We start from the raw sequence: 26,348 nt of genomic DNA, 5'->3' as shown, positions 1-26,348 counted from the left end.
CCCCAGCCACAGTCTGTTCGCCCTCCTACCATCTGGAAGACGCTACAGATGCATTCGCACCCATACGACCAGATTTAGGAACAGCTTTCCCAGGGCTGTCATCCTACTGAACTCCACAAGTAAACACTAAAGCCTGCACATCTGCCGATGCACTTTATTATGGTCATATTTATGCTAATATATATGTACAAATGTATGTTGAAATGTTTAAGTGTCCTAATCCAAATTGTACACTCTCGGGAGCCGCAAGCCTACATTTCGTTGTACTGCACTTGTGCACTAACAATGACAATAAAATTTGATTTGATAGGAGGGAGTCCAGAGTTAAAGTCGGGGTCTTGTGATGGGATTAAGTTGACGTAGGTAGGGTGGAGTCGGCATGGGGCATCTATAGACTGTTGTCCATGTTCGGAGACGGGTGTAGCAGGCGAGTGAAATCCAAAAGCTATTTGAAGGTTGAAAATTGGACGATGGAGGTTATTTCCATGGGAATGAGGATCCAGGAGATTTGCAGAATCGATTGCAGGCCGAAAGGTAATGGTGAAGTTGGATAATGCATCATTGAGAGCCAGGTATAAATTAAAGACAGGATATTCACTCTGATTTTAAGTAATGGGGTTCAAGTAGATTTAACAGTTGAGTTTTCATTTGTAAAAGTTAATCTACTTAAAATTGAATACGTTTGTACTTTTTTCTGCAACAAAATCACATTCCTTGTGTGCAGGTTGTCTTTGAAGTGAGACAAAATCTTGTTAATCGGTCTGTCTAACGTTCTACTTTTTGAACTAGTGTTGTTTCTGACCACTTTCTTGGCTATCCTTAGGTTATCTGTAACTGACTTTTTTCTTGAAAAAAAAGTTCAATTTGTTACAGTATATAGGTTACAAGCAAATTATATTAAGACATTATTTTTGTTCCTTTTTATAAGGGTAATTTTTCCTTTGCTAGTTCCTCCTGGGCCGTGTACCTCAGTGGTTGAGAAGGAAAGTCAAGCAGCTTATTACAAAGTCACTGTTTATTGTTGGCTCCCTACCAGAAAGTGCATTAATGTGCACGTCACCTTCCAGAGGCTGGGCAACTATGTGGCACCTTCCCATTGTATTGCAGATGAGTTCAGGAGCTCAGAAAAGTGGTAGAATCTGATGCATGTTGCCTTATTGTGTATACACACAACTGTGTTACTGAGAATAGGAATAAAACAGCTTTCTTTTCTCTCTCTCTCCAGGTTACAGCTGTGCCTGCACCTAATGCCAATCATTCAGTCAAGAGTCAAGAGACCAGCTTGCCATCTAACCTTTGTAGCAGTAAACCAAAACTAGTACTCAACCTTAAGCCTCCATCTATTATTGTTACCCCAGGTAAGTTGATTACTTATACACTATTTATTGAAAGATGAGGCAATTTAATGACATGAAGTGCAGCATTGTCATTTAAAGCGTAATGATGGATGTGTGAAATACCTATATTATGTTTACCTGAATTGTGAAAAATCTCCAAAAGTACAGTTCTAGATTTCTCCCTTCCAACCTTGAATTATGTCCTCTTTTTGAGCTATATAGGATAGAATGACGTATTGATGGTCACATTGTCAGGAGCAGTAGTTGTGATGGGAACGTTGAGCTGATGAATTAAAAGGATTGCACAAGAGTATTGCCACAACATTAAAGAGTGTTGGGTTAATGCATGATTTTTCCTATAATGTACTGGTACGAATATGCTAAATAAGTATGGTTACAACACTGCAAATAATAACTATGCAAGTTGTCTGATTAACTGATAATTATCACTAAATATGAGGTGTGAAGCTTTCTGAAGTCCAGCAGTATTCTACAGTACCTGCAAAATCATAGCATACAATGTGATGTAACTGGGTGCATTTTTACCCTTCCACAGAAGTGTATACTTAAACAAGCATGCTGCCCCGATGGCTTAGTGAGTTTATCCAGTGAGTAGCTGAACCACACGGGTCAAGAAGGTCCCCAAGGTTGGGGTTCCAACACTCCCGCTTTTGGCGGGTGTCTACCAGAATGGGCGATTGGTCTCCCGTGCGCTTCTGCTGGTGACTGGGGAGGAACGGTCCTTGTATGCGTGGTTCGTGCATTCGCAGCATACTGGTTGTCGTGACTTACAGCCAATCTGCGATGTTTAGGCCCTGCTGGTCAGTCTGCTATTTGGAACGCACTGCTTCCTTACCAGTTATGCAGGTGGTGGCATCGGGGCAACGAAAGTCGCATGAAAACTGAACGAGTCCTGGGAGAGCAGCACAAACTGGGGGAGGGAGGGAGAGTGATACAAACTGAGTGAGAGAGTGCAACAAAAACTGGGGAGAGCAGCATAAACTGCAGGGGTGGGGGGAGAGAGAAGCACAAACTGGAGGAGCGGGAGAGCGAGCAGCACAAACTGGGGAGCGAGGGTGCAACAGCAACACATACTGGGGAGAGAGAAAGGCAAACTGAGGGAGGGAGAGCCAGAGCAGCAGAAACAGGGAGGCAGGGAGAGAGCAGCACAAACTGGGGGAGGGAGAGATAGAGCAACACAAACTCAGGGAGAGAGAAACTTAAACTGGGGAGGGAGGGGGCAAGAGCAACATAAACTAAGGGAGGGAGGGAGAGAGCAACACAAACTGGGGAGGGGAGAGAGCAACACAAACTGGGGAAAGGGGGGGTCAGAGATCAACACAAACTGGGGGAGGGAGAGAGAGCAATAACTTCAGCGCCTTTAACGTAGTAAAACATTTCAAGGCTGTTCTCAGGAGTGATTATCAAACAAAATTTGACACCGAGTCACATTAGGACAGGTGACCAAAAGAGGTAGGACTACGAAGCACCTTAAAGAAGGATAGAGAGATTTAGGGCAGGAATTCCAGAGCTTGGGGCCTAGGTATCTGAAGGCATGCTTGCCAATGGTGGATCGAGAAAAAAACAGGGTTGCATATCAGGCCAGAATTGGAGGAGTGCAGAGATCTGAGGGTTGTATGGTTGGAGGAGATTACAGACATAGGGAGGGATTTGAAAACAAGGGTGAGAATTTTAAAATTGAGGAGTTGCTGGACCAGGAGCCAATGTCGGTTAGCGAGCACAGGGGTGATGGGTGAATGGGAGTTGGTGTGAGTTAGGACATGGACAGCTGAGTTTTGGATGAGCTCAAGAGGGTAATACAAACTGGGGGAGGGAGGGAGAAGCACAAACTGGGGGCGGGAGAAATACCAACTGGGGGAGGTAGTGATTATGCCGGCCTGTGATGTGCGTTGTTGTATAATATGTTTTTTGAGGGAGTCGGGCAGCTTTTGTGCTGCTCCCTGAGGACTTTGCTCAGTAAAGTGAGGGAAGTTGCTGCTTTTTGCTCTCCTTGCCTCCCTAAATCTCCATAGTGACACCATTTTGACAATGGCTACCACCCAGACCTAGTCATTGTACTGCAACCTCAAAGCTCGCAAAATCTCTTAACACTGACAGGATTCTCTGTAATCAGTTTTACATTTTTGCTTCTATCATCAATTTTACTACTGTTGCCATCCTTTCCATTTGCCTGTCTGACATTAGGGTTGGAATGAGGCATAATATCCTCTAGCTTAATGCCTTGTTTGGCTCTCAAAAGTCTGTGGCCTGAACACTCTCAGCCTCTCTAGATGCCACTTCAGGCTTAGCGTAAATGTGCAAAGCCTTGATATTCTTCTTGTCATTAAGCTGAGCTTTTTTCCCCCTACAACCGATCTGCTACGGCAAGGAATGTGCATATTTTTTTGTCTTTCTGGACTGCTTAGGTACATACCAGCGATTCAAGTGGGCCACATATGAAGTTTAAATCAATGCTCCCATTAACTTGCATATATCTTACTTCACATACTAACAGACCTTGGCGTTTTGGTTTAGGTATTACCCACCAATGAATTAACAACACTTTGCACAGCCCTTTCCAAACTCTGGGACTTGAAAATTTGAGACAACAGACCAATGAGGAAGGAATGTAAATGCAAATTGAATTGAGTTGCTTGGGCTTTGTGCACCAAGTTGCTGCATGTAGTTTAGGCACCTCAGCAATACAAAGCAGATTGAGCACGTCCAACAATACAAAAACCCCTTTCTTCCACCCTCAGAAATAAAGTCCCACACCCACATTTGAAATTTCCTCGTCAAGCTACACTCACTTCTTGTACTCAGCAGATCCATTGCAAGATCCTTATCTTCAAATCCCTTTGCCGTGCCTCTGCAGTATTCTTGAGTCACATGTTTCTGTAGACATCTTCCTCTACTTTATAGGAGAAATATTAGCATTATGAATCAGGTTTGATGAGACTGTGATCATAAAACAGATAACCTTGAGTAATAAAGGAGTCAATTCAGTTCCTTCCTGGCCCAAACGGAGATCATCACTGCAATTGCTTTAATGTATGAATTCTACAAACTAAGTTGTGTCCTCTACAAGCTATTGGAGAAACCAGAGTTTCCTCCTCCCTGGGCATAATAAAATGTGAAATAATGTCACCTTGAAGAATAGCTTTGGCATTCTCCCATAACAGGCTAAGTGAAACATCAGGATCATGGTTCGCCTAAGGAAAGCAGGCTAAAAAAAATTCTTTAAAACATAAATGATCATTTCAGAGAGATACGTTCTTGGTAAAATAAAATCCTTTCTTGCCTGGATTGCCTTAAGTTTAACCTTAAGGGACAGTTAGTAATTCCTGCTACTGGCCACAGATGGTACTTTACATTTTAGAGCAAATACAGTTAGTCAGAAGACTAATTTAGTATTGATGAATGAAGCATTATATAATGTCTTATTTTGGATGTTAATGGCAGGCGAAAATACAGATTTAGTCTTTGTACTGCTCGGTTGCTCAACTATGCCTATGACCTTTAAAAGATTTTTTTTGCTGCGTAGCAATTGTTGGCAGAGGCTTCTGCATTCCACTTGCAGCTAGCTTATTCTGTTGAAGGTTGGTTATACTATAAATCATCTTGTAGAGCAAGCAAGCAATGACAGGTGGAACTCCATGTGTTGACCTGAGAAATATCTCGGCCAACCTTCAAGAAACATTGTTATCTCTTAAGCAGTTCAAGTCTGCATTCACATTAGCCTGAAAATCTCAAAGTGCTGTTACTGGATAATAAATAGACTGCACCAGAATAGAGGGCATTGTTACAGTGAACTTGTTTTCCAGTGTTACAGCCAACATTCACTGGAACCCAAATTTTAGAATCAAATGTTAAGTGGATGTAAGTTTTTTTAGATTTGTCTTTAACATCACGGAATGGTCACGAGTACCTCAGTTGAAAACTCAAACTGTCTGCTAATAAAAATGTAATGCAACTTTTTTTTAAATGTACAGAAGGAAACATGCTATTGCATTGTACTTAATTGCTGCTTCTAGATTTGATATATAATTGATAATAGTGTAGAGATGAGTGGCATATACAAGCATAGGTTTAAAGAAGTTTTAAAAAGCTATTTGAACAGTCAGTTTTACAGTAATTTTATCACTTTGAAGATGATCATTGTCATAAAGGGCCAGTATTTGATGTATTTTCAACAAATTATTTAGGCCAGTGCTTACTTCCTTATTGACCACTGCAGTTTAAAGCAGATTCTTCTGTTAATTGAAGTAATTGTTTCTCTGACCTTTTAAAGCATCCAACACACTCATTTTACTTTTCATTACACTGGAGTCCTTAGCCTCAGTGTCTTTTGCTCTTGGGTTAACCCTTTCACTGATTTAAACCTAGGTTTTTGTTCAAGCAGAAAATGCTGGAGGCAACACAGCGAGTCAATCAATATCTTAGAGAGAAAAGATCGACTACAACAACAGCAACTTGTATTTACAACAACTAACATCTCTACTGTACACTCTTCACTGATTTAACCAATCTTTTCTCTTTTTGTAGGAAAGTGAGGAACAGGAGTAGGTCATTTAGCCCCTTGAGCCTGTTCTGCCATACAATGAGATCATTGCTGATCTGCAACCTAACTCCATATACCCACCTTTGTCCCATATCCCTTAATATTCTTGGTTAACAAAAATATCTCTCAGATTTAAAATTAACAATTGACCCAGTTCTGGAAGTGAGTTCCAAACTTCTACCACTCTTTGTGTGTAGAAGTGTTTCCTAACTTCACTCCTGAAAGGCCTGGCTCTAATTTTTAGTCTATGTCCTCTACTCCTAGACTCCCCAACCAGCGGAAATAGTTTCTCTCTATCGACCCTATCGGTTCCCCTTAATATCTTGACAACTTTGATCAAATCACCCATTAACCTAAATTCCAGGGAATACAACCCTAGTTTAGTGCTAAACCCATCTGAATTAGATACTGAAAATGAACCTGCTGTGAATTTGCAGAATTTTTGTTTCACATTTCAAAATTTCCAGCATTCACAACACCCCCCCCCCCCCCCCCCCCCCTTTGGTTTAAATATTGATGAGAGGTTGTACAGGTAGACTATCCTTTATCCGAACTTCCGAAAACCTCTAAAAACCGAAAGTTTTTTCGTTCAGCGTAAGTCGTGCGCACGACATGACCAGAGTGGCGCACGACTTACGCTGAGCAGGGCAGAGGGTCACAGAGTTCCCTCCTGGGTAGGAGATTGCAGGCCGAGCCGGGCAGTGTGAAGGAAATACCGGGAGAGTGAACCCAACAATACAGCGGCCCATCCGATAGCTGCAGCGGCCTGTCCGATAGTCTTTCCTCCCACCCGACCCGACCCCCCCCCCCCCCCCCCAACCGCCGGCCGACCACCCCCCCCCCCCCCCGGCCGACCCCGACCCCGGACAAATTTCCCAGTCTTATAATAATACCTTCTGAAATCCGAAAACCGAAACTCAGCTGGTCCCAAGGCTTTCGGAGAAGGGATAGTGTACCTGTACTCATATCTGATTAGATATTTATTGCACATGTTGTCGTCTATGAATGAAGTTTATGAAGAAAATGAAGTTCAGTATTTATTAATCTAAACCAAACAAATTTGAACACAATTCTATAATATTGCCGCTACAGGAGGTTTTCACTGTACACAGTGGGCAAGTAAAGAAGGTGAAAATTATTGCAATTTCCACTCCACTTGTAAGTAAATGTCATTCTGATTGTTAAACTTTTTTTTCCCCTTATCCTCCATTTCCTCCACATTTTTTGGACAGAAATACTCAAAGTAATGCCCGATCTCCTGAAAAAGAATTCTAAATTTGAAGAATGTAAAATATCAGTTTTTGACATGCAATCAGATTTTGGTTTCTGTTTAATCCATCTGTCCTAATTACACCAGGCATACAGGTAAGAGTTGATTAAGAAGGCCTGTTTACATTGCAGTGCAACTATTGGCAGCTCAATTTTGTAATGTAAATGAAGCGTCACTACCGATGCCTGAAGAGTCAACTCGAGATGGCGTGTGTGTATCTTCCATAGAAAACTGTGCTGGCGGGCAAGTTTAAATGCTTGCTGTCAAAAGTGTAGGCCGCAATATTTTATTGGCCGCTGGTTGACTTGGTGCTCAACCCACCTGAATCAGCCAGCAATATGATTTTGGTACCATCCGGGAAGGCCATGGCCAGAAATGGAAGACTTGATTTGTGACTTTTAAACATGTGTGTACACAGGATTGCACATGCATATTTGCTTTGCCTTTGCTACCATCGCTGTGGAAGCCACCCCACTGACATTGCAGAGAAGATTCTACAGCCCCAGTGTGCTGCCAAACCTATTCTACTTGAAAGGTTTGGTTACATAATAAGGGTGTAAGTATTCATCTGAAGGGTGGTTCTGGGTTTGTCATTATTATTTAATTTTTCCAAATAGTTATTGCATACGTGTGCTTAATGTAGTTGGACTTCTGTTAATGCGGCCAAACAAAATCCGATGCCCCAAGAAGACTTGATCATTGTTTAAGTAAAACCCATTCATTTTTAATCCACCATTATTTTATAGCAGTTCATTAAATTTTATTACCTACATTTTAGCATGCCCTGTGAAAGGCGTTATTTCCTGGATGATTAATGGCAGCAAGGCAACCTAGTCTTGAGTCTCTTGCTAGAAGGTGGGCAGGTAGAGTCCGGCATGGCATAACAGCTCATTTTTTTCCATGCGTGATTCCGTGTCCTTCTTTCCCCTGTTATTCCACACACCCACATTACAGTGATCAGGCACATTTTGATCACAAGATCTAGGGTGAGATGATGATGGTCCTTTTGACCATTTGATTTTGGCTTTCCAAAGTACCAACCTATTGTCTTCTCCCTACAGATTCTAGCTATTTCTTAAAGGAGACTAGTGTCCTACCCTTCCCCGGAAACTTGCCCCAGCTTTTGATCATCCTCTGCGTGAAACTTGCCCTTCATGGCCCTGAATCTATGCCCTCTTGTCCTGCTGCCTTGGCTTATCAAAGCATTTTCTTTTAATTTTTCTATCCCTACATAACTTTTATATGTCTGCCTATACAAGATATTCAGCAGGATATCCCCCTGAGAGGAGGCTTTTTGAGACTGAAAATCCCTAGCATATCAAGTTGTTCCTCACCTAACACTAGGGTCAGCTTTGTTGTTCTCCTCTGGACATCATCGAGGGCCTGGGTGACTCCCTTACACTGCAGCAACCAGAACGGAATGCAGTACTCCAAGTGTGCCTGGACAGACTCTGGGGAATTGCAGATTTTTATGATGAATATTCCTAAAAGAAAAAATTGTGGAATCATACCATCATCAAGTGTCGCATGAAAAACATTTTGCTTGTGTGTATTGTCAGAAGTAAATTACAAACATGTATGCTAGCGGTGTACACAAGGCACCGTTAATTATCTGAGCATGCGTGTCTTTACTCATCTTACCATCTGTTTGCATATTATATGCAAGTTTATTTTTCCTTCCTGACACCACATCCCAGAGTAAGCCTACTTCACAGTTGGGGAGCTGATTGGTGAGTAAGAGCATACAATAGAAGTGAAACATCATCACAGATGTCTGGCATTAGAGGAACAAAATTACAGGATAGTTTGCATGTTGCTTACGAGAAAAAAAAGGTCCAGATTGCAGGGATATTGTTCGTAGCTAATGCAAAGAAATGGAAAATTTCCTTGCAATGTTTAAATGTCAAATGTACGTGTTCCCATAGCAACTTGCACTGCCAGATTAAATGGGCACATCTGACATTGCTGGCTGTTTCTAGTATAAACAAAACAAATGCAATGTTTGTGCAACACCTAAAAACTAATGTTTTCCTGTTGAGCTTCAGCAGAATTTGTGGGCATTGGGCCAGACTCTGCTGTCTGTGCTGAGTTAATAGGCACTTTGGAATTGGTTATAAATATAACTGGAATTTTAAAGGTAATAACATTTTACATTGTAAGTCGAATTAATGTCTGTATGTAACTGAAGCATATTGAGTTATCAAGATTCTGTGATGATGGAATTGTTTTGAGGATATGCTTCATTTTTATTTTGATTAGTTCCTGGGATATGTGTGTCGCTGGCAAGGCCAGCATTTATTGCCCATCCCTAATTGCCCTTGAGAAGGTGGTGGTGAGCCGCCGCCTTGAACCGCTCCAGCCCGTGTGGTAAAGGTACTCCCGCAGTGCTGTTGGGTAGGGAGCAATGTTCTCTTTAAGCAGCATGGCCGTGCAGCATTCCAGGGGCCCTGTGCAGCCGGCTTGCTGGCATGCGTGGTATTTTGAATGGGCTGTGCGGCCCCCCCAAAAAATTACAGGGAACATTGGTAGGGAGTTTCAGGATTTTGACCCAGCGATGATGAAGGAACAGTGATATATTTCTAAGTCAGGATGGTGTGTGACTTGGCGGGCAACTTGGAGGTGGTGGTGTTCCCATGCACCTGTTGCCCTTGTCTTTCTAGGTGGTAGAGGTCGGGGGTTTGGGAGGTGCTGTCATTGTTTCAGGATGTTGGCTCGTAATGTGATGCCATTGAGCTGCTCATCCTCCATGACCCTGTTAATTTTCTATACAATTTTAATCTACCTAAGTGCATCAATTCAACGCAACATTTTAACATTTGGATTACAAGGTTGTGTTTCATAAATCTAAATGTCATTCGTTCCAGTTGTTTTCATTGAACTGTTAATTCCAGTATTGCTAAAAGTTAGCTGGGTCCCATAATATTTTTTCTACTTCTAAGAGTAAGTCTTGTATTTCAGCTTCATAATTAAAGCTAATTGGACTTCAGCCTTTTCAAGGAAAAATTCCATGTTAGGGCTTTACGATGTATATTTGAGTATAATGTTTACCACTGTAATTGGGAGGGAAAAAAACATTTCCCTCGCTGCTTCTTTAGGGTCACCATCATCGTAACATTTCGAGACTAAAATGTTACATTTTGTTTTGTCACCTACTGCCATAGTCATATCGGTGAGTATCAGCTGAGAAGAGAGCGATTCAGGAGCGATGTAAGGAACATTAGTGAAAGGATGGTCAGGTTTTGCATTAGCTTACCAAAAGAGGTTATAAGTCATGTAGCTTAGAGCTCTTCAAGATACTTGTCCAAATTTACTTTTAAGAGAAATACATAATTGAATACAACTACTAAGGTAGCAGGAAAGTGGACTAAATGTACCTATGGGACAAGATATTTGGCCTGTTTTCGAACCCAGATTCAGCACTGCGAGAGGACCAAGGCCAGGCCAAAATTGGGCATCATGCCTCATTAACATTTTATGCGTGGGTTGCCTGTCGTGCCTCCACAGGCAGCTCGCGCACTGTAAATGCCAAACGTCGGGCCACTTTTCTTGCTGGCAGTAGCCCGAAGCTAAGTCCCAGGAGGGGGGTTTGGAGCAGGCAACTGTTGTGGGGGGGAGGTGTGGAGGGGCGTTCATGGCGACTGTGGAGTCGGGAGAGCAGTCCTGCCTTTCCTGGCACCACAGGAAGGTTTTTTTTAACTTTAAATGTAAAAAGACACTTACCTTTCATTGACAGCCGCAGGGACCGCTAAAGCATTCTGAGCGGGGCTGGCCAGGGTTGCCATCTCTGGTTGGATGTATTCCTGGAGATTTCATCACCTCGCCTCACCTCCTCCCTTCAACTGCCGTGCCCTCACGCTCCCCCACCCCGATTGGTTGTCCAGCAAGCCCATTCTCATGGTGCTACGCCTTTCCACGCCAATTGGAATACGAACATGCTCTTCACCCAATTAAATGATTCTTGACTGTCAGTCAAACAGCCTTTTCTTTCCCAACTCCCAACGTTTCTATAATTAATAATTTAATTATTTTTTTAGGCCCCTATGATTTTCCCCCCTAGGATGCTCCCAGCAGTGGCACCTGCTTCATTCATTGTAAACTAATTTTACAGAAGGGTCCTTCAACCAGCTTTAGGCTCCTAATTAACATATGCAAGGAGCCTAGCACCTGCTGCAAGGCTGCCTACAACCAGTATGGCAGTACTCGTAACGCAGGCGCTAATTGGGTGCAGGAAGTTGTATTCAAAAATTGGCCCTTTTTGTCCCCGTTTTCCATGAGGAAAACAGGCGCATCATTTAAGACTGGGTGTTGAGGCTAACCAACAAAATCTCATGTTTCCACACCTAGCCTGGGATGCTAAGAAAATTGTAGTCCTGATTAAAGCTAACACCTGATGGCATTAAAAAATCAAATTTAGAATGTTTTGTGACTAGACACTGGTTTATAGTTCAGATGTGTATGTAATGTCCGTGTGTAATTGAGACACGGACTGCAGAAGTTGGTTATAACAGGTGTTTACTGAATGGAGACAAAACTGGAACTACTATACAAAGTTACTACACAGGCTTATATACAGGGGTGGTCACTACTGGTACTGCGGTATACAGGGGCTGCAGAATATAGTTCCTTCTTCAAAGTACATACACTACAGCGTACACAAAGTTTATGCCCCTATCCTGGATTATTCCTTCAGAGCACTGTTTTCTTAACCCATAAAAAGTTGATTTATAGCATTCGTGGATAGTAGAAGTGTATTCCTTATTCAACAATTTAAGCATTTTACTGTGAGCCATTTAGATTAAGCATGAACAGTGTAAAGTCCATGTGTTAATCTGATCAATGTCTGTTAAATACAATTTTTTTTTGTTACTGTCTCCAGTACTTTAAAACTGGAGTACATTTTTTAACTAAGTTATTTTAACCAGTTGGAAACTTGCTTTTCCCCCATTTCCTTGTTTCTTGCAGCTGCCAAGATGCATTTTCCAAGCTCAGGTAGAAGGTGACAAGTTAAATCTCTGATTAAAAATGAAACATGCGAGAAAGGGTTAAAAGGAAAGTAAACACACACAATTTGCTAGATAAACAGGAAAATTAATCAGATACTCTGACCAGCTAAGGAAATCCTGCTGTACTGCCTCCTGTGGATATAAAAAAAGGGCATCAATCTTAGAATCTTTTGAACAGTGACTCCTTTGAAGCTTGCTACGCGAAGCATATCTTCCAACATATTAACTCTGTAACAAGCTGGTCTTCTGACATTTTTTAAGGCCCAAGTAATATCAACGTTCACTGTGTGGGAAGACCACAAGCACACACTGAGTAGCTCCTTTGTTTCTATTAGTGCAGGCTTGAGCTTTGTCCATAAAATGGCAAACATTGTTGGCCAGTGCTACATTAAGTTATTTTATTGTAGTTTGAAGTTTATAGAATTCTATGGGAAGTGACATGAAAGGTTTTCTATGATGAAAGTAGCTATGCAACAGATATAGCGGCACACTTCCATGAAGCTCTGTAACGCAGCAGCACAGTGATATGTGTCATGAAACACTTGTAGCTTAGTGTTGGGTTCGGTTGACTTGTATAAATATAGTATTGAAATAGAACCAATGTGATATCCCATACGTATTCATATGTAACATTGAATAGACTTCTTTGTGATGATTTTTTCCCCATCTCCTTTTCTCACCAGTTTTCCTCTCCGGAAGGGTTAACCTGTTGGGGTATGGTTCCATAGGTGCAGGCCACCTTCCGTGACCTCATGCATGCAGTTATTGTTCATGTATTAGTAGTGATTGCCAGGTTATTCAGCTGCAGGAGGAATCACAGTAGAGCTTAATTCTGTCTTAATTTAACTTCCACACACATGCTCTTCCAGTGCTGGTGTGTTAATACTAAAATTCCTAACGAGGTACTCTCCGTGTAACTTCTGTGATTAACTTGCATTAAAAATTAATTTCCAAAAATATGAATACGTTAATCGGAGAAGTTAACTACAATTATTTGACGGCCCTAATTAATACTGAACTTGAAGGAGTTTGTGCTGTAGGACCACACCCAGGAGCAACTGTATTGTGACTGCCTATATTCATTTCACATAGGATCCTTACAGCTGGTTAAGAGAAGACACTTTGCGTGGTCTGAATTAGAATCTTGAAGTAAAAAGGCAGCATATTAACCCCATGCATTACGCAGTCCCCTAATAACTTTTCGCCTTCATTCTTTTCCTCTTGTTTATGTCTGATCATTGTCTTCCTCTTGTATCCTACTTTTGTTAGTTGCCAGTTGGATATGGGGGCAACTTACATGGCTGGTAAAATCTGAATTTTAGTTGATAGAGCTTTGTCTGATCTGAATTGGTCCTGGCCCAAAGCAAACTCCAACTTTGGACTAGCTTCTGTAGCAGGCCTAATTCAGAGGCAGTGCAGTGTAATCGACAGCGAGATTCATTACTGAGTTACACAGACATACTGACAGTGTGCTGGCTGTTTGGGTGCTTTTGCATGCCACAAGAAAAATACATGCTGCTTTGGAGATAATCCTCTGAGATCGGTCTGTGTAAACAGGGAACTTTGTTAAATCAGATGGTGCAGATCAGAATTCTGAGACCAAATTAAGTCATTGGGATTCCGTGTAAACAAGATACCAGCAAGAATTAAAAACGGATTGTGATTGAAAGAGCGACTCTCTCAGCACTGCTCTTTTTATAAAAAAAAAACAAGAAAAAAAATTAAGAATTGTTGTTAACCTCATGTGAGTGACACTGGTTTGTTTGAGGCGATCAGTTAGCCTGGCCATGTGAGAGAGTTGAATTAACTGTTTACATTTAAAATGACAAGCACCCTGAGTTGGAGGATGGTGTCTCCTCATAATTCCGTCCTCTCACTACCATTTTGCAAACTGCTCCAAACTGAGGTCATCTGCGCTCTGTATTTAAAGAATCAATCCCGGATAAGCTGAAGAAAAAGTAAAACCGTGGTTGTTTAGAAAGGATATTAACTGGCAAGACCAACTCTTGCATCTGTTTTAAATAATTCTGATTTTCTTTCACAGTTTTGCTGTGAGCTGATCATGATGTGGATGTTTTAATCTTTGTATTCTAACTCTTGAACCACACCTTTGGTCACTTCCCCATACTCTTCACGCAACTCCTGCTCAGTTTTTTTTCCCCCTCCCTTATTATGAATTGCTTTGGCACGTTCTACTAATTTAACTGCTATGTAAGTACAAGTTATTGTAATGTGTAGTTACCTTAATAAAAAAAAATGATAAACAGCTTCCGCTTCTATGTTTTCCCCCTTTTTCAGGTGCTCATGCACAGTTCCCCAGGCTGAGTGGATGGGCCAGTGACCTTCCACCAGACTCCTAATAGCTGGGCGGAAGAAACTGCTCGGAGGTGTGCATCAGCACCCAGACTTGATTCACTTTTTGATTTTCTACTCATATTGAAGTACGCCTCCAGCGGTTGACTTTTACACACCCCGCTGGACTGCCCAAACATAGGGAGATAGAGATCGTTTAAATTTAACTGCCTTACACACAGGGTGGTGAACAGGGTTTGGAATGAACTGCCCTGGGCAGGAGTGAAGGCAGATAGTTTGGAAAAATTTAAGTGAGAATTGGGCAGATATTTGAGGAAATGGGTAATTGAGAGGTATTCGTTTTGGGGACCAGTTCGATGGACTGCAGAGTCTTTTCTCCTCCTGTACTTTCCTATGTTCCACTGGAAGGGAGAGAAAAAATTAGAGGTGACTCACCCCAATTTTACTCTGGTATCTCCAGCAGCCTGCTCACAAGTACAACTAGAGATTGTATTTGAATTAGGCTGTCTATCTATCATCTCAGCTTGAGAATGGTGGGGGTGGAGGGGAGCAGTTATCAGGGAAAACATTTTACTAAGTGCACAACTTAGCTACTTTATTGAGGTATGCTGGTTATTGTCACTTACAGTACAAGAATAATATGTAAGAATGCTTAGAAGGAAAAATGCACAGAAATCAGAGCAGTTCTAAAGTGGTGCTGTTGGACTGTATTTTTGACCAGTACCTATACATTCCAGTTCTATTGTAAAACGGACAAATTATGTGGGGAGACTTTCTGTGACAGAACTGCAGCTCGTCACATTAGACCCGTACCTCCTACCTATCTGTTGGGTATATAGATCTGGTAGTGGCTTATCAACGATTTTTAAAAAAATTCTCCAACATCCAGTATGACCTGTACCAGCAATTAATTCAAACAGTCAGTGAGGTATCCCTCGCCCTTCAATATTTGCAGGGGGCCTACCGGTGTGGGACATATGAAAATGGGGCAAAGGCAATGATTTTGTTTTCAACTTTTGGATTGGCTATTATTTTGGCACTTTAAGTTGCTGTTGAGCATGGCATATCATAACAAGTGTCATAAGTTGTATAATGAAAGTACTGACCAATGTCCCCACTTCAGTTGTGAAAGAAGTTTATTTTCTAACTGTTTAAAATTGTTTTAATAAATATTCGCTTGGGAGACTGACTGTACCTGGCTGAATTTAGTGATGATGTCTGAGGTTCTAAGTTTCATTGTGGTCATGCAAGATGGGTTATCATACTGGTCACGCACTGTTATCATTATATAAATATTTTATTGTAAAGGATACATTTTTTCTGTAGACTGGGGAGTGAATCGCCTGAATAAACTTTAGCACTGTAGAGGTGAAGTAAACAAAAGAAATGCGCAGTGACTTGTGTATAGTCGACTGGCTCAGAAATGTTTTGATTTGAATATGGTGTAATTAAAATAGTATTTTGACCCCCTTCAGTTGAATGCAATTATAATTGAACAGAAATGGTTCTGTTGACTGCTGACCTAGGTGTGATGATTTGTAAATTCTGTTCACCTGGTTCTAGTCGTCCATGCTTTTAATGTAGTGACAGTTCCACTTAAATTGACCATTTTTGGGAATTGTATCTGAATTAAAAGCAGTTTTCATATTGACCTTATTTTAATTTGATTTCCAAGAGGCCGGTCCCCCATGTTTACAGAGCTTAATCTGGTCCCCTTATCCTTGCAGTAGGCTCGTAGATCTACGAAGTACTGGGTCTGAGTCTTCGGCCAGGTTAAGGGAGCCAGATTTAGCAGTAGAACAGTCTCCCTGAATCTGTTAAAACAAGGTCAATATAAAAAACACAGTGAATTCCCTTTTCTTGTAATGGGTTTACCAAAATGCCAGCCTCCACAACAGGACCGATTTCTGGTATTGTGAAAAATCCTTCAAAATATACCATGTTTATTTGAAAAGGCATGCTGCAATTTTATTTGTCATTTGGAGGGGTAAACTGTACAAACAAAATAAATATATATATGTTTAAAAGAAATAGAGTTTAAAATGCTCTCTTTTGTCTATGGCAAATCTCTGGATTTTTAAAAAAAACATAATTTATTAATGAGGATTGTATTGTGTTAAATCAAGCAATCTGATATCTCTTGCAATTTTTTTCTGTGCAATTGAATGTTTGTTTTCCTCAGGGGCTGACTTATTCCTGATCATCTTCCTTTCATTGTACAGCTTGCAGTTTTATTCATAGAATTCTCTCCATATAAAGCAAGTGTCTGCTATTAATGTTAATAAAGACTAGACATAGGCAGCAATGTCTTTCGCCAGGCTGAATAAATCAGCTTTGGGATTGGAATTTCACAAATGTTGTGCGACTGTGTGTTTGCAGAAATCTTTTACAATCAGCTGTCTGTTGCAGCTGTGTGGGCTGGATATTTAATAAACGTTCTTTTATGTTTTTGCTCCTCAAGATCATATGAAAAGTGAGGTTGAATCTCAAGACGCCAACATTCCTGAGCAGTTTTCGGGACTTCTACATGGGTCACCTCCAATCTGTGAGATTCAGGACGATCCAGTCACACTGCTAGCTGCTTTGAGCAAAGGGGGAGTGGAAGCTGAGACGATGCAAAGCAGAGAGTTGCCAGAGAGGCAACATTGTGCAACAGGGCAGGCAGAGAACACTGGCATTAAGAACTCTGCTGCAGCAGATACTGCTGAGCAAAAAGGGCAGCAGGTAATCTATAATACAATCCTCCACACCAACATCAACCAGACGGATCCAGAGGTTTTAATAAGCTCCAAGTCTGTTCAATGTAAAGACCTTCCGCTTAGCAAGGGAGTAGAAAACCGGACATGTACTTTGGGAAGGGTACGGCCAAGTGGAAAGGGTAAAGCGGACCTTAAATTAGCAAGAAGTTTGTCAAAATCGGATTCAGACCTCATTACATGTTCCCCATCTGAGGAGGACATGCTGGGAAGTCGCAGTGAGTCTCTTTCGAACTGCAGTTCAGTGAAGAAACGGTTAGAAAAATCACCATCCTTTCAGTCGGAATGGGAGGAGGTACGTACAGCTAACTATAGTTTTTAATTGTTGTTTATGTCGGCCAACCGAATAAGATATTTACCAGAATTAAATATTATAAATTTAGGCAATGGATCTTTGTAACCTAAAACTGTTACAGATCAAGCTGGGTTAATCTGTTCTAGGTACTTGTACTGCTCTAAATAAACCAAAATATTGTTCTCCTGGCAGCACTCTAATTTCTGTAAAGCTGAATTTGCACTTGCTACAGATTGCTAACTGATCGTAAAACTGCAAGTGTGGCTAGTGCAACATTATTGGTGCTTTTCATAGACACTCCTGCTGGTTTAGAGATTGCTGTGATGAGTACAAGTAAGATCTGACAGGTATAAATGGTTGGATTTGAACTTATAGCCACTTACTCCCCACAGTGTGATGTTGTGTTGCTATTAGGGAACAGGAATGCAGCACATACATCAGGTAATTGGATCTGTTTTGATGTAGGAACAGTCGAGTTTGTGTAAGCACTGAAAGATTGCTATCAGTTCTGATCAACTTGAACAATTCTCAGTGCAGTCTCCCAGTATAAACACAAGGCTTAAAGTAGCATTCCTTTCTGGAACCATTAAAGTTTATCAAAAATTGAATTTATTTTTCAAGCTGCACTTTGTGGTTTTCTTGAAAGCTTTTGAAGGGAGAACAGATTAGTTATTAAATAATTCACCCCTAAGAATTCATTCTGGTACATATACATAAATTATTCATTCTAGCTCAGCTTGATTAGCTGTCACCATGTAAACCAGAAGTACGATAACATGAGCTTGTAATGCCACCTAAGCGTGTATGGGGGGGGAAAAAGATGTATACTTGATGAATTCACACCAGCTCCTGGACTATTGCTGCACTCAAAATGGCTGACTTGGTAGGCCTCATTGATGTCCCCCCTTGATTTCTGTGTGCATTGTATGAAAAAAAAGATACGAAGCAAAAATCCACAGCTAAGAGTAGCACAACTGCATATGATTAATTATTGCAGATCATTTTAACAGTCCAACATTTAACTAAGATGAAAGGTATCTTTAGAAACGTTTATCGCACTGATATTAATACAACTGATTTTGTTTTTTCAGCCCGGACCTGCCACACCTACTCTGAATTTAAAAACAGATAATCTCAATAAAAGTGTTTATATTTTTCTGACTATGTTGTGCATAGAAGTTAGAGTGGGGATAAAAGCATGACCTTTAAGAGTCTGTTAAGTTTATTGATGAACACTGAAACAGGCTGTGTCTGGTTTGTTCCAGTCTTATTTAGGCATTAAAATGAAAGAATTAATTCAGTCAATATAAAAACATCAATTATCATGCTACAGTTTGTAACTTGATAACTTAATATTCTCTGTCCTGGTCTGGTTTTCTACCAGGTATATCACTGTAAAGCAGTTTTTAATGTGGATGCCAAATGCTGTGCTAATTCACTCAGTACCTACTATTTCGTAGCTCATGTTCAAAATTGCTCTTGTAAAAGGAAAGGAAGATTGTTTGAGAAAGCCACTTCTAAAATAGCAGTTGAGACTTGAGGGAATCTGACTAAATCTGCATGGGTTAATGATGAACCATAAACATATTTTAGTAGTAAATGTGGCTCTAGTTTGCTTTGTCTCTTATTTGAGTGATCAGACTACTCCATTGCAAACAGCTCTTGTGTTTATATTTTGCACAAGATCGCAACATATCTTAACTGGAGTATGGAAGGACAAAATTTTTTTTCCAACTTGGATCTAAGTGTGGGCAATGCTGGCAAGGCCACATTTATTGCCCATCTCTAGTTGCCCTGAGAATGGACTGAAGTTGCTTAGTTGGAAAACCCATGGAGAGTACCACAGACTGTTAATGCACAGTATGATTCTTCCCCTCTCTCTTCCTCCAGCCCAACTCCCAAAAAAGTAAACGACTGAGTTCTTCATGCCATCTGTAGGAAAACATTGAGCCGATGTAACGCCTTCGTACAGTGAGGAGAAAATGAGAAGAAGTTTGGTCACTGGGCTGTTCTTGAGTAGCTTTTAGAAAGAAAGACTTGCATTTATATAGCGTCTTACACGACCACCAGACGTCCCAAAGTGCTTTACAGCAATGAAGTACTTTTTGAAGTGTAGTCACTGTTGTAATGTAGGAAACGCAGCAGCCAATTTGTGCACAATAAGCTCCCACAAACAACAATGTGCTAATGACCAGATAATCTGTGACTGGGGGATAAATGTTGGCCAGGACACCGGGGATAACTTCCCTGCTCCTCTTCGAAATAGTGCCATGGGATCTTTTACGTCCACCTGAGAGAGAAGATGGGGCCTCGGTTTAACGTCTCATCTGAAAGACAGCACCTCCAACAGCGCAGCACTCGCTCAGCACTGCCCTGGAGTGTTGGCCTAGATTTTTGTGCTCAAGTCTCTGGAGTGGGACTTGAACCCACAACCTTCTGACTCAGAGGCGAGGGTGCTACCAACTGAGCCATGGCTGACACTTTTAGCTGTCAGCCTGGTGCGTATTAGTACAGGGACCTGTTTACCTGCTTTCTCTGCTGTAGGTGATATGTGGCCTGGAGAGACTAGAATGTAAAAGGGACTAAAAATTCCCATGGCAAGACAAAAATAAGCATTACACTTGCATGTGATTACTGTTACTTATTAAAATTTGTTCAAAAAATGTACTTTTTGCAGTCAAGAAATTTGATCTAGTGTCAACCTAAAAGTATAATTGTGCAAGAGACCAGAGCAAAGAAATCGCTCAGAAGTTTCTTTGGAACTACAGTGACTGAAATTTGGGAGCAATTTGATTCTTTGCCAAAAAGGTAACTTCAGGGTACGGTTAATGGTCTGGAAAATTTACTTTATGGATTTTCGGGATCTTGAAGTGGATCATAAATGACCGAACAGGGAAAAGCTGAACCGAGTGGAACCTCCACAGAAAGTACACTCCAGGCTTCTGTTGTCAAATTGGGGTTATGTTTTCTAAATGTATGAACAGTTCAGGCGATTGGTTATTTCAACAAAATGTAGAGCTTTTCTGTGGCAAACACGTTATGGAATATCTGTCTTCGTTATACTCGCATCTTCCTTGGCGTGTGAATTGTAATTCGGAAGTTAAAAGAAATGGGCGCAAATGTTGTGCAGTCATGGATTGTTCCCAACTCTCATTGAGAGTTCTGTAACATGCAAGTTCCCTGTAACATTCTACTGTGTACAATTAATGGCTTGCATTGACGCTGGAAAAAAAGACACTTGATATTACATGGAACAGAAACAATTCATTTTTATTGGTGCGTATATATCTTAGTGTAAATCGAGCATTGAGCCTTTAAAAGGGGATTTAAATAGCCTTTTAAATAAAACTAGTAACAGCTATGATGTAGAGTATGTTTGAACAGAAGAAGATTTAAGTGATTAGAGATTGAATTTTGTGAAGGAGAAGATGGGGTTGGAAACTGCAAATCTAAAGGCAAGCGCTGTTTAGCTGCATTAAATGAAAATAGAGCCAACTGAAAGGCAATGATTTGTTAACGTCATCACATGACAGTAATTGGCACGATGCTGAGAACTTAAACAAAGGTTTGAGAGCCTTGTTTCAGACCAAATATGGTAAATCTTAGTGCATTCAGTCCAATCTGCAAATGTGGGTTTGATCTCTCAAATGATTTTACTGTTGGATTTTATTATTGCTATTTATTTTCAGTATTTTTAAGGTATTATATTTTACTTACAGGGGAGTTTGGACTAAGTGAGGTGGTTATTATTTGATATTGTTTGAAAATGGACATAACATTTCTGTACAATATGGAGAAATACTTTCTGTTCAAGCACTTCCCTCAGTTTATATAAAAATATTTTGTACTCATCAGAATTTTGCTGGAAGTTGTTGCAGAATGCTGGTATGGATTCTGCAGAGATTTTCAGGCCAGTTAAGAAGTCATGCGGGGATGTTCCCCCATCAACGATGTCTCCAGACTAATCCAACAGCAAGGGTGACCTGACTCGAGTGTCTTCATGTGGGCAATTAAATTGGTGATTTTACAAAAATGGCAATTGAAATTTTGGTTACTACTTTATAATTCTACATAAAATTTGAGAGCTCTTGGAACAAAATTACCACCTCCTAAACCTTTCTAGCCCCTTAAATAAAAAAGAAGAAAGACTTGCATTTATATAGCGCCTTTTGAGGTGTAGTTGTTAAGAAACCTCCTTTGTTCTCTGGTTCACAACAACACGTTTCGAATAAGCATAAGACTTCATAGTGGAGTATACGGAACAAACTATTGATACACAGAAAGGTGATCGGCCTTTATCTGTATACAGAGAGTGACTTTACTGGTTTCTGTATCTTTTGAGTACACTGACAAACTGTTGAAAACCATGATCCTTTATACACCATATTTTAACTACATGAAAGGAAAATGCCAAAGTGACGTATCTATTTCCCAAATCCTCTGAGAACAAATTATCTATGTAAACAGTTTGCAATTGTTTACCTCAGAACCACTTCCCCTGCACGAGATTTCCTGACGTAACATTTTCTAGCATCTTTGACCAATTGCTATCTATCTAATGGATACCTACTTCCCATGTTTATTACCCTAAAACTAAACATAAACCATTCATGGATGATGTCATTACTAACACTTATTCCCTTACACAAGCACTTTACATTTCAGAAAACAAGCACGACACTTCAATGTCATCCTGTTTATATCTTGGAAAGCCTACCAATGCAGGGGGAGGGATTCAAATTCCTGGGACATTGGAACCGGTTCTGGGGGAGGTGGGACTAGTACAAAACGGATGGTTTGCACCTGGGCAGGACTGGGACCGAGGTCCTAGGGGGAGTGTTTGCTAGTGCTGTGGGGGAGGGTTTAAACTAAAATGGTAGGGGGTTGGGAACCTGTGAAAGGAGATAGAGGAAAGGAAAATAAGGATAGAAGCAAAAGACAGAAAGGAGAAAAGCAAATGTGGCAGTCAGAGTAATCAAGGGTTTAAATCAAACATGGCCACAGTAAATAATAATTCTAAAAGGTCTAAGTGTTAAAAATACAAGCCTGAAGGCTTTGTGTCTTAATGCAAGGAGCATTCGTAATAAGGTGGATGAATTAGCTGCGCAAATAGATGTAAACGGATATGATCTGTTTGGGATTACAAAAACATGGCTCCAGGGTGACCAGGGCTCGGAACTCAACATCCAGGGGTATTCAATATTCAGGAAAGACAGGCAAAAAGGAAAAGGAGGTGGGGTAGCATTGCTGGTTAAAGAGGAGATTAACACAATTGTAAGGAAGGATATTCGCTCTGATGATGTAGAATCTGTATGGGTAGAGCTGAGAAATACCAAGGGACAGAAAACATTAGTGGGAGTTGTATACAGACCCCCAAACAGTAATGCAGAGGTTGGGGATGGCATTAAACGGGCAATTAGAGACGCGTGCAATAAGGGTACAGCAGTTATCATGGGTGACTTTAATCTACATATAGATTGGGCTAACCAAATTAGTAACAATACTGTGGAGGAGGAATTCCTGGAGTGTATACGGGATGGTTTCCTGGACCAATATGTCGAGGAACCAACTAGAGCTCAGGCCATCTTAGACTGGGTATTATGTAATGAGAAAGGAATAATTAGCAATCTTGTGGTGCGACGCCCCTTGGGGCAGAGTGATTGTAATATGATAGAATTCTTCATTTAAGATGGAGAGTGACGTATTTGACTCAGACTAGGGTCCTGAATTTAAATAAAGGAAACTATGATGGTATGAGGCGCGAGTTGGGTAGGATTGATTGGGGAATGTTACTCAAAGGGTTGACGGTGGATAGGCAATGGCAAACATTTAAAGATCGCATGGATGAACTACAGAATTTGTTCATCCCTGTTTGGCATAAAAATAAAACAAAAAAGGTGAATCAACCGTGGCTAACAAGGGAAATTAGGGATAGCATAAGATCCAAGGCGAGGACATATAAATTGGCCAGAAAAAGCAGCAAACCTGAGGATTGGGAGCAGTTTAGGATTTAACAAAGGAGGACAAAGGGATTAATTAAGAGGGGGAAACTAGAGTATGAGAGTAAGCTTGCAGGGAACATAAAAACTGACTGTAAAAGCTTCTATAAATATGTGAAGAGAAATAGATTGGTGAAGTCAAGCGTAGGTCCCTTGCAATCAGAATCAGGGGAATTTATAATGGGGAACAAAGAAATGGCAGACCAATTAAATACATACTTTGGTTCTGTCTTCACAAAGGAGGACACAAATAACCTCCCAGAGATGTCAGGGAACATAGGATCTAATGAGAGGGAGGAACTGAAAGAAATCAGTGTTTGTAGGGAAATGGTGTTAGGGAAATTGACGGGATTGAAGGCCGATAAATCTCCAGGGCCTGATAATCTACATCCTAGGGTACTTAAGGAAGTGGCCCTAGAAATAGTAGATGCATTGCTGGTCATCTTCCAAAACTCTATAGACTCTGGAACAGTACCCATGGATTGGAGGGTAGCTAATGTTACCCCACTATTCAAAAAAAGGTGGTAGAGAGAAAACGGGGAATTATAGACCGGTAAGCCTGACATTGGTAGTGGGGAAAATGCTAGAGTCCATTATAAAAGATGTAATAGCAGAGCACTTGGAAAACAGTGACAGGATCAGACAAAGCCAACATGGATTTACAAAAGGTAAATCGTGTTTGACTAATCTGCTAGAATTTTTTGAGGATGTAACTGGTAAAATAAATAAGGGAGAACCAGTGGATGTGGTGTATTTGGACTTTCAGAAGGCTTTTGATAAGGTCCAGTGTAAAGTTAAGGCACATGGGATTGGGGGCAAGGTACTGACTTGGATAGAGAACTGGTCGGCAGACAGGAATCAAAGAGTTGGAATAAACGGGTCTTTTTCCGAGTAGCAGGCAGTGACTAGTGGGGTACTGCAGGGATCGGTCGTAGGACCCCAGCTATTCACAATATATATTAATGATCTAGACGAGGAAACTAGATGTAATATCTCCAAGTTTGCAGATGACACAAAGCTGGGTGGGCGTGTGTGCTGTGAGGAGGATGCCGAGAAACTCCAGTATGATTTGGACAGGTTGGATGATTGGGCAGATGCAGTATAATGTGGATAAATGCGAGGTTATCCACTTTGGTGGCAAAAACAGGAAGGCAGATTATTATCTGAACGGCAATAGATTAGGAGAAGGGGAAGTGAAACGAGACCTGGGTGTCCTTGTGCAGCAGTCGCTGAAGGTAAGCATGCAGGTGCAGCAGGCGGTTAAGAAGGCAAATGGTATGTTGGCCTTCGTAGCGAGAGGGTTCGAGTACAGGAACAAGGATGCCTTGCTGCAGTTGTACAGGGCCTTGGTGAGACCACACCTTGAGTATTGTGTGCAGTTTTGGTCGCCTTATCTGAGGAAGGATGTTCTTGCCATGGAGGGAGTGCAGCGAAGATTCACCAGGCTGATACCTGGGATGGCAGGAATGACGTATGAGAGGAGATTGGGTCGATTGGGCTTGTACTCGCTGGAGTTTAGAAGAATGAGAGGGGATCTCATTGAAACTTATAAAATTCTAACGGGACTAGACAGACTTGATGCAGGAAGGATGTTCCCGATGGCCGGGGAGTCCAGAACCAGGGGGCACACTCTAAGGATAAGGGGTAAGCCATTTAGGACAGAGATGAGGAGGAATTTCTTCACCCAGAGAGTGGTGAACCTGTGGAATTCTCTGCCACAGAAGGCAGTTGAGGCCAATTCATTAAATATATTCAAGAAGGAGTTAGATATATTTCTTAAGGCTAAAGGGATCAAGGGATATGGAGAGAAGGCAGCGACAGGGTACTGAATTTGGATGATCAGCCATGATTTCATTGAATGGCGGAGCAGGCTCGAGGGGCCGAATGGCCTACTCCTCCTATTTTCTATGTAATGCATTCCTTTTATGACACTTCCAGGAAAACCTGTTTATATTGGAAAGCCTGTTGCTTTAAGATACAAAGCAGTTCGACTGTTAAACTTTTAACTCCCCAAGATGTCCATCATACATTTCTCCATGATGTCTAACAGTAGTCTCTGTTGTAATGTAGGAAATGCGCTATTATCATTTCCACAAATGCAAAAATATAGGCAGGTGTTTTACACTGTGCATGCGCCAGCCCATGATTTACCTGTTCATCAAAATGGGGGAAAATCGTGGACTGGCAAGATCACAAGTAGAAAACCCTGGCCCCATAAATAAAAAAAAAAGAAAGACTTGCATTTATATAGCGCCTTTTCGAAGGTATAAATCACTTCACTTAGCCCAGCCTTCTCTAGCTGCTGATTGCAAATGGATTACTTTAAAATGACTGACATAGCCAAGATAAAAACCAATAGAGTAAAAAGAGTATCGTTGCCATGTTAACCTGAAATGATGATTAGTATTATGGAATGTTACAGCACCGGAATTGGGACTTGTGTTCTCCATATGTACCACTTAGTCATATCCCACTCTCCTGCTCTCCGTTGTAACCTTTAATATTACTCTTCTTCAAGCTACAATCTAATTACCTTTTAAAAGTGCATCCTAATTTGCAGTAAGGCCTGCTGACCCATTCACCTGTTCCTGCTGATGTACCGTAGCTCCCAGTCCACTAACATCTCAAATTTAAAATTCTTGTCATTATTTTGAAATCCTACATGGCAATAACCCTCACTAACTCCATAACCTCTCCAGCCCTAAGCCTTCTCCCCATAACTTTTCTGCACCCTCTCTAAGGTCTTCGCATCCTTCCTAAAGTGCGTGCCCAGAATTGGACACAATACTCCAGTTGAGACCGAACCAGTGTTTT

The 26,348-nt window shown here is 41.1% G+C and overlaps 1 protein-coding gene across 13 annotated transcripts in view; it reads left to right on the top strand.

Moving 5' to 3' along the window:
• The window catches only part of anks1ab (ankyrin repeat and sterile alpha motif domain containing 1Ab), a 440,627-nt gene that overhangs the window by 210,110 nt on the left and 204,169 nt on the right, over nt 1-26,348 (top strand). For all 13 annotated transcript variants that reach the window (XM_086011497.1, XM_086011496.1, XM_086011499.1 and 10 more), the window contains 2 exons: nt 1,226-1,358; nt 16,946-17,535. In XM_086011497.1, coding sequence (XP_085867623.1) covers nt 1,226-1,358; nt 16,946-17,535 — 723 coding nt within the window. The remainder of the gene's footprint in view (nt 1-1,225; nt 1,359-16,945; nt 17,536-26,348) is intronic.

The sequence above is a fragment of the Somniosus microcephalus genome, chromosome 18, assembly GCF_052327205.1.
Source record: "Somniosus microcephalus isolate GS21.2 chromosome 18, FLI_Smic_1.0, whole genome shotgun sequence".
NCBI lineage: Eukaryota > Metazoa > Chordata > Chondrichthyes > Squaliformes > Somniosidae > Somniosus > Somniosus microcephalus.
The sequence above is the reverse complement of the archived record's forward strand: the minus strand, read 5'-3'. Positions and strand labels throughout refer to the sequence as shown.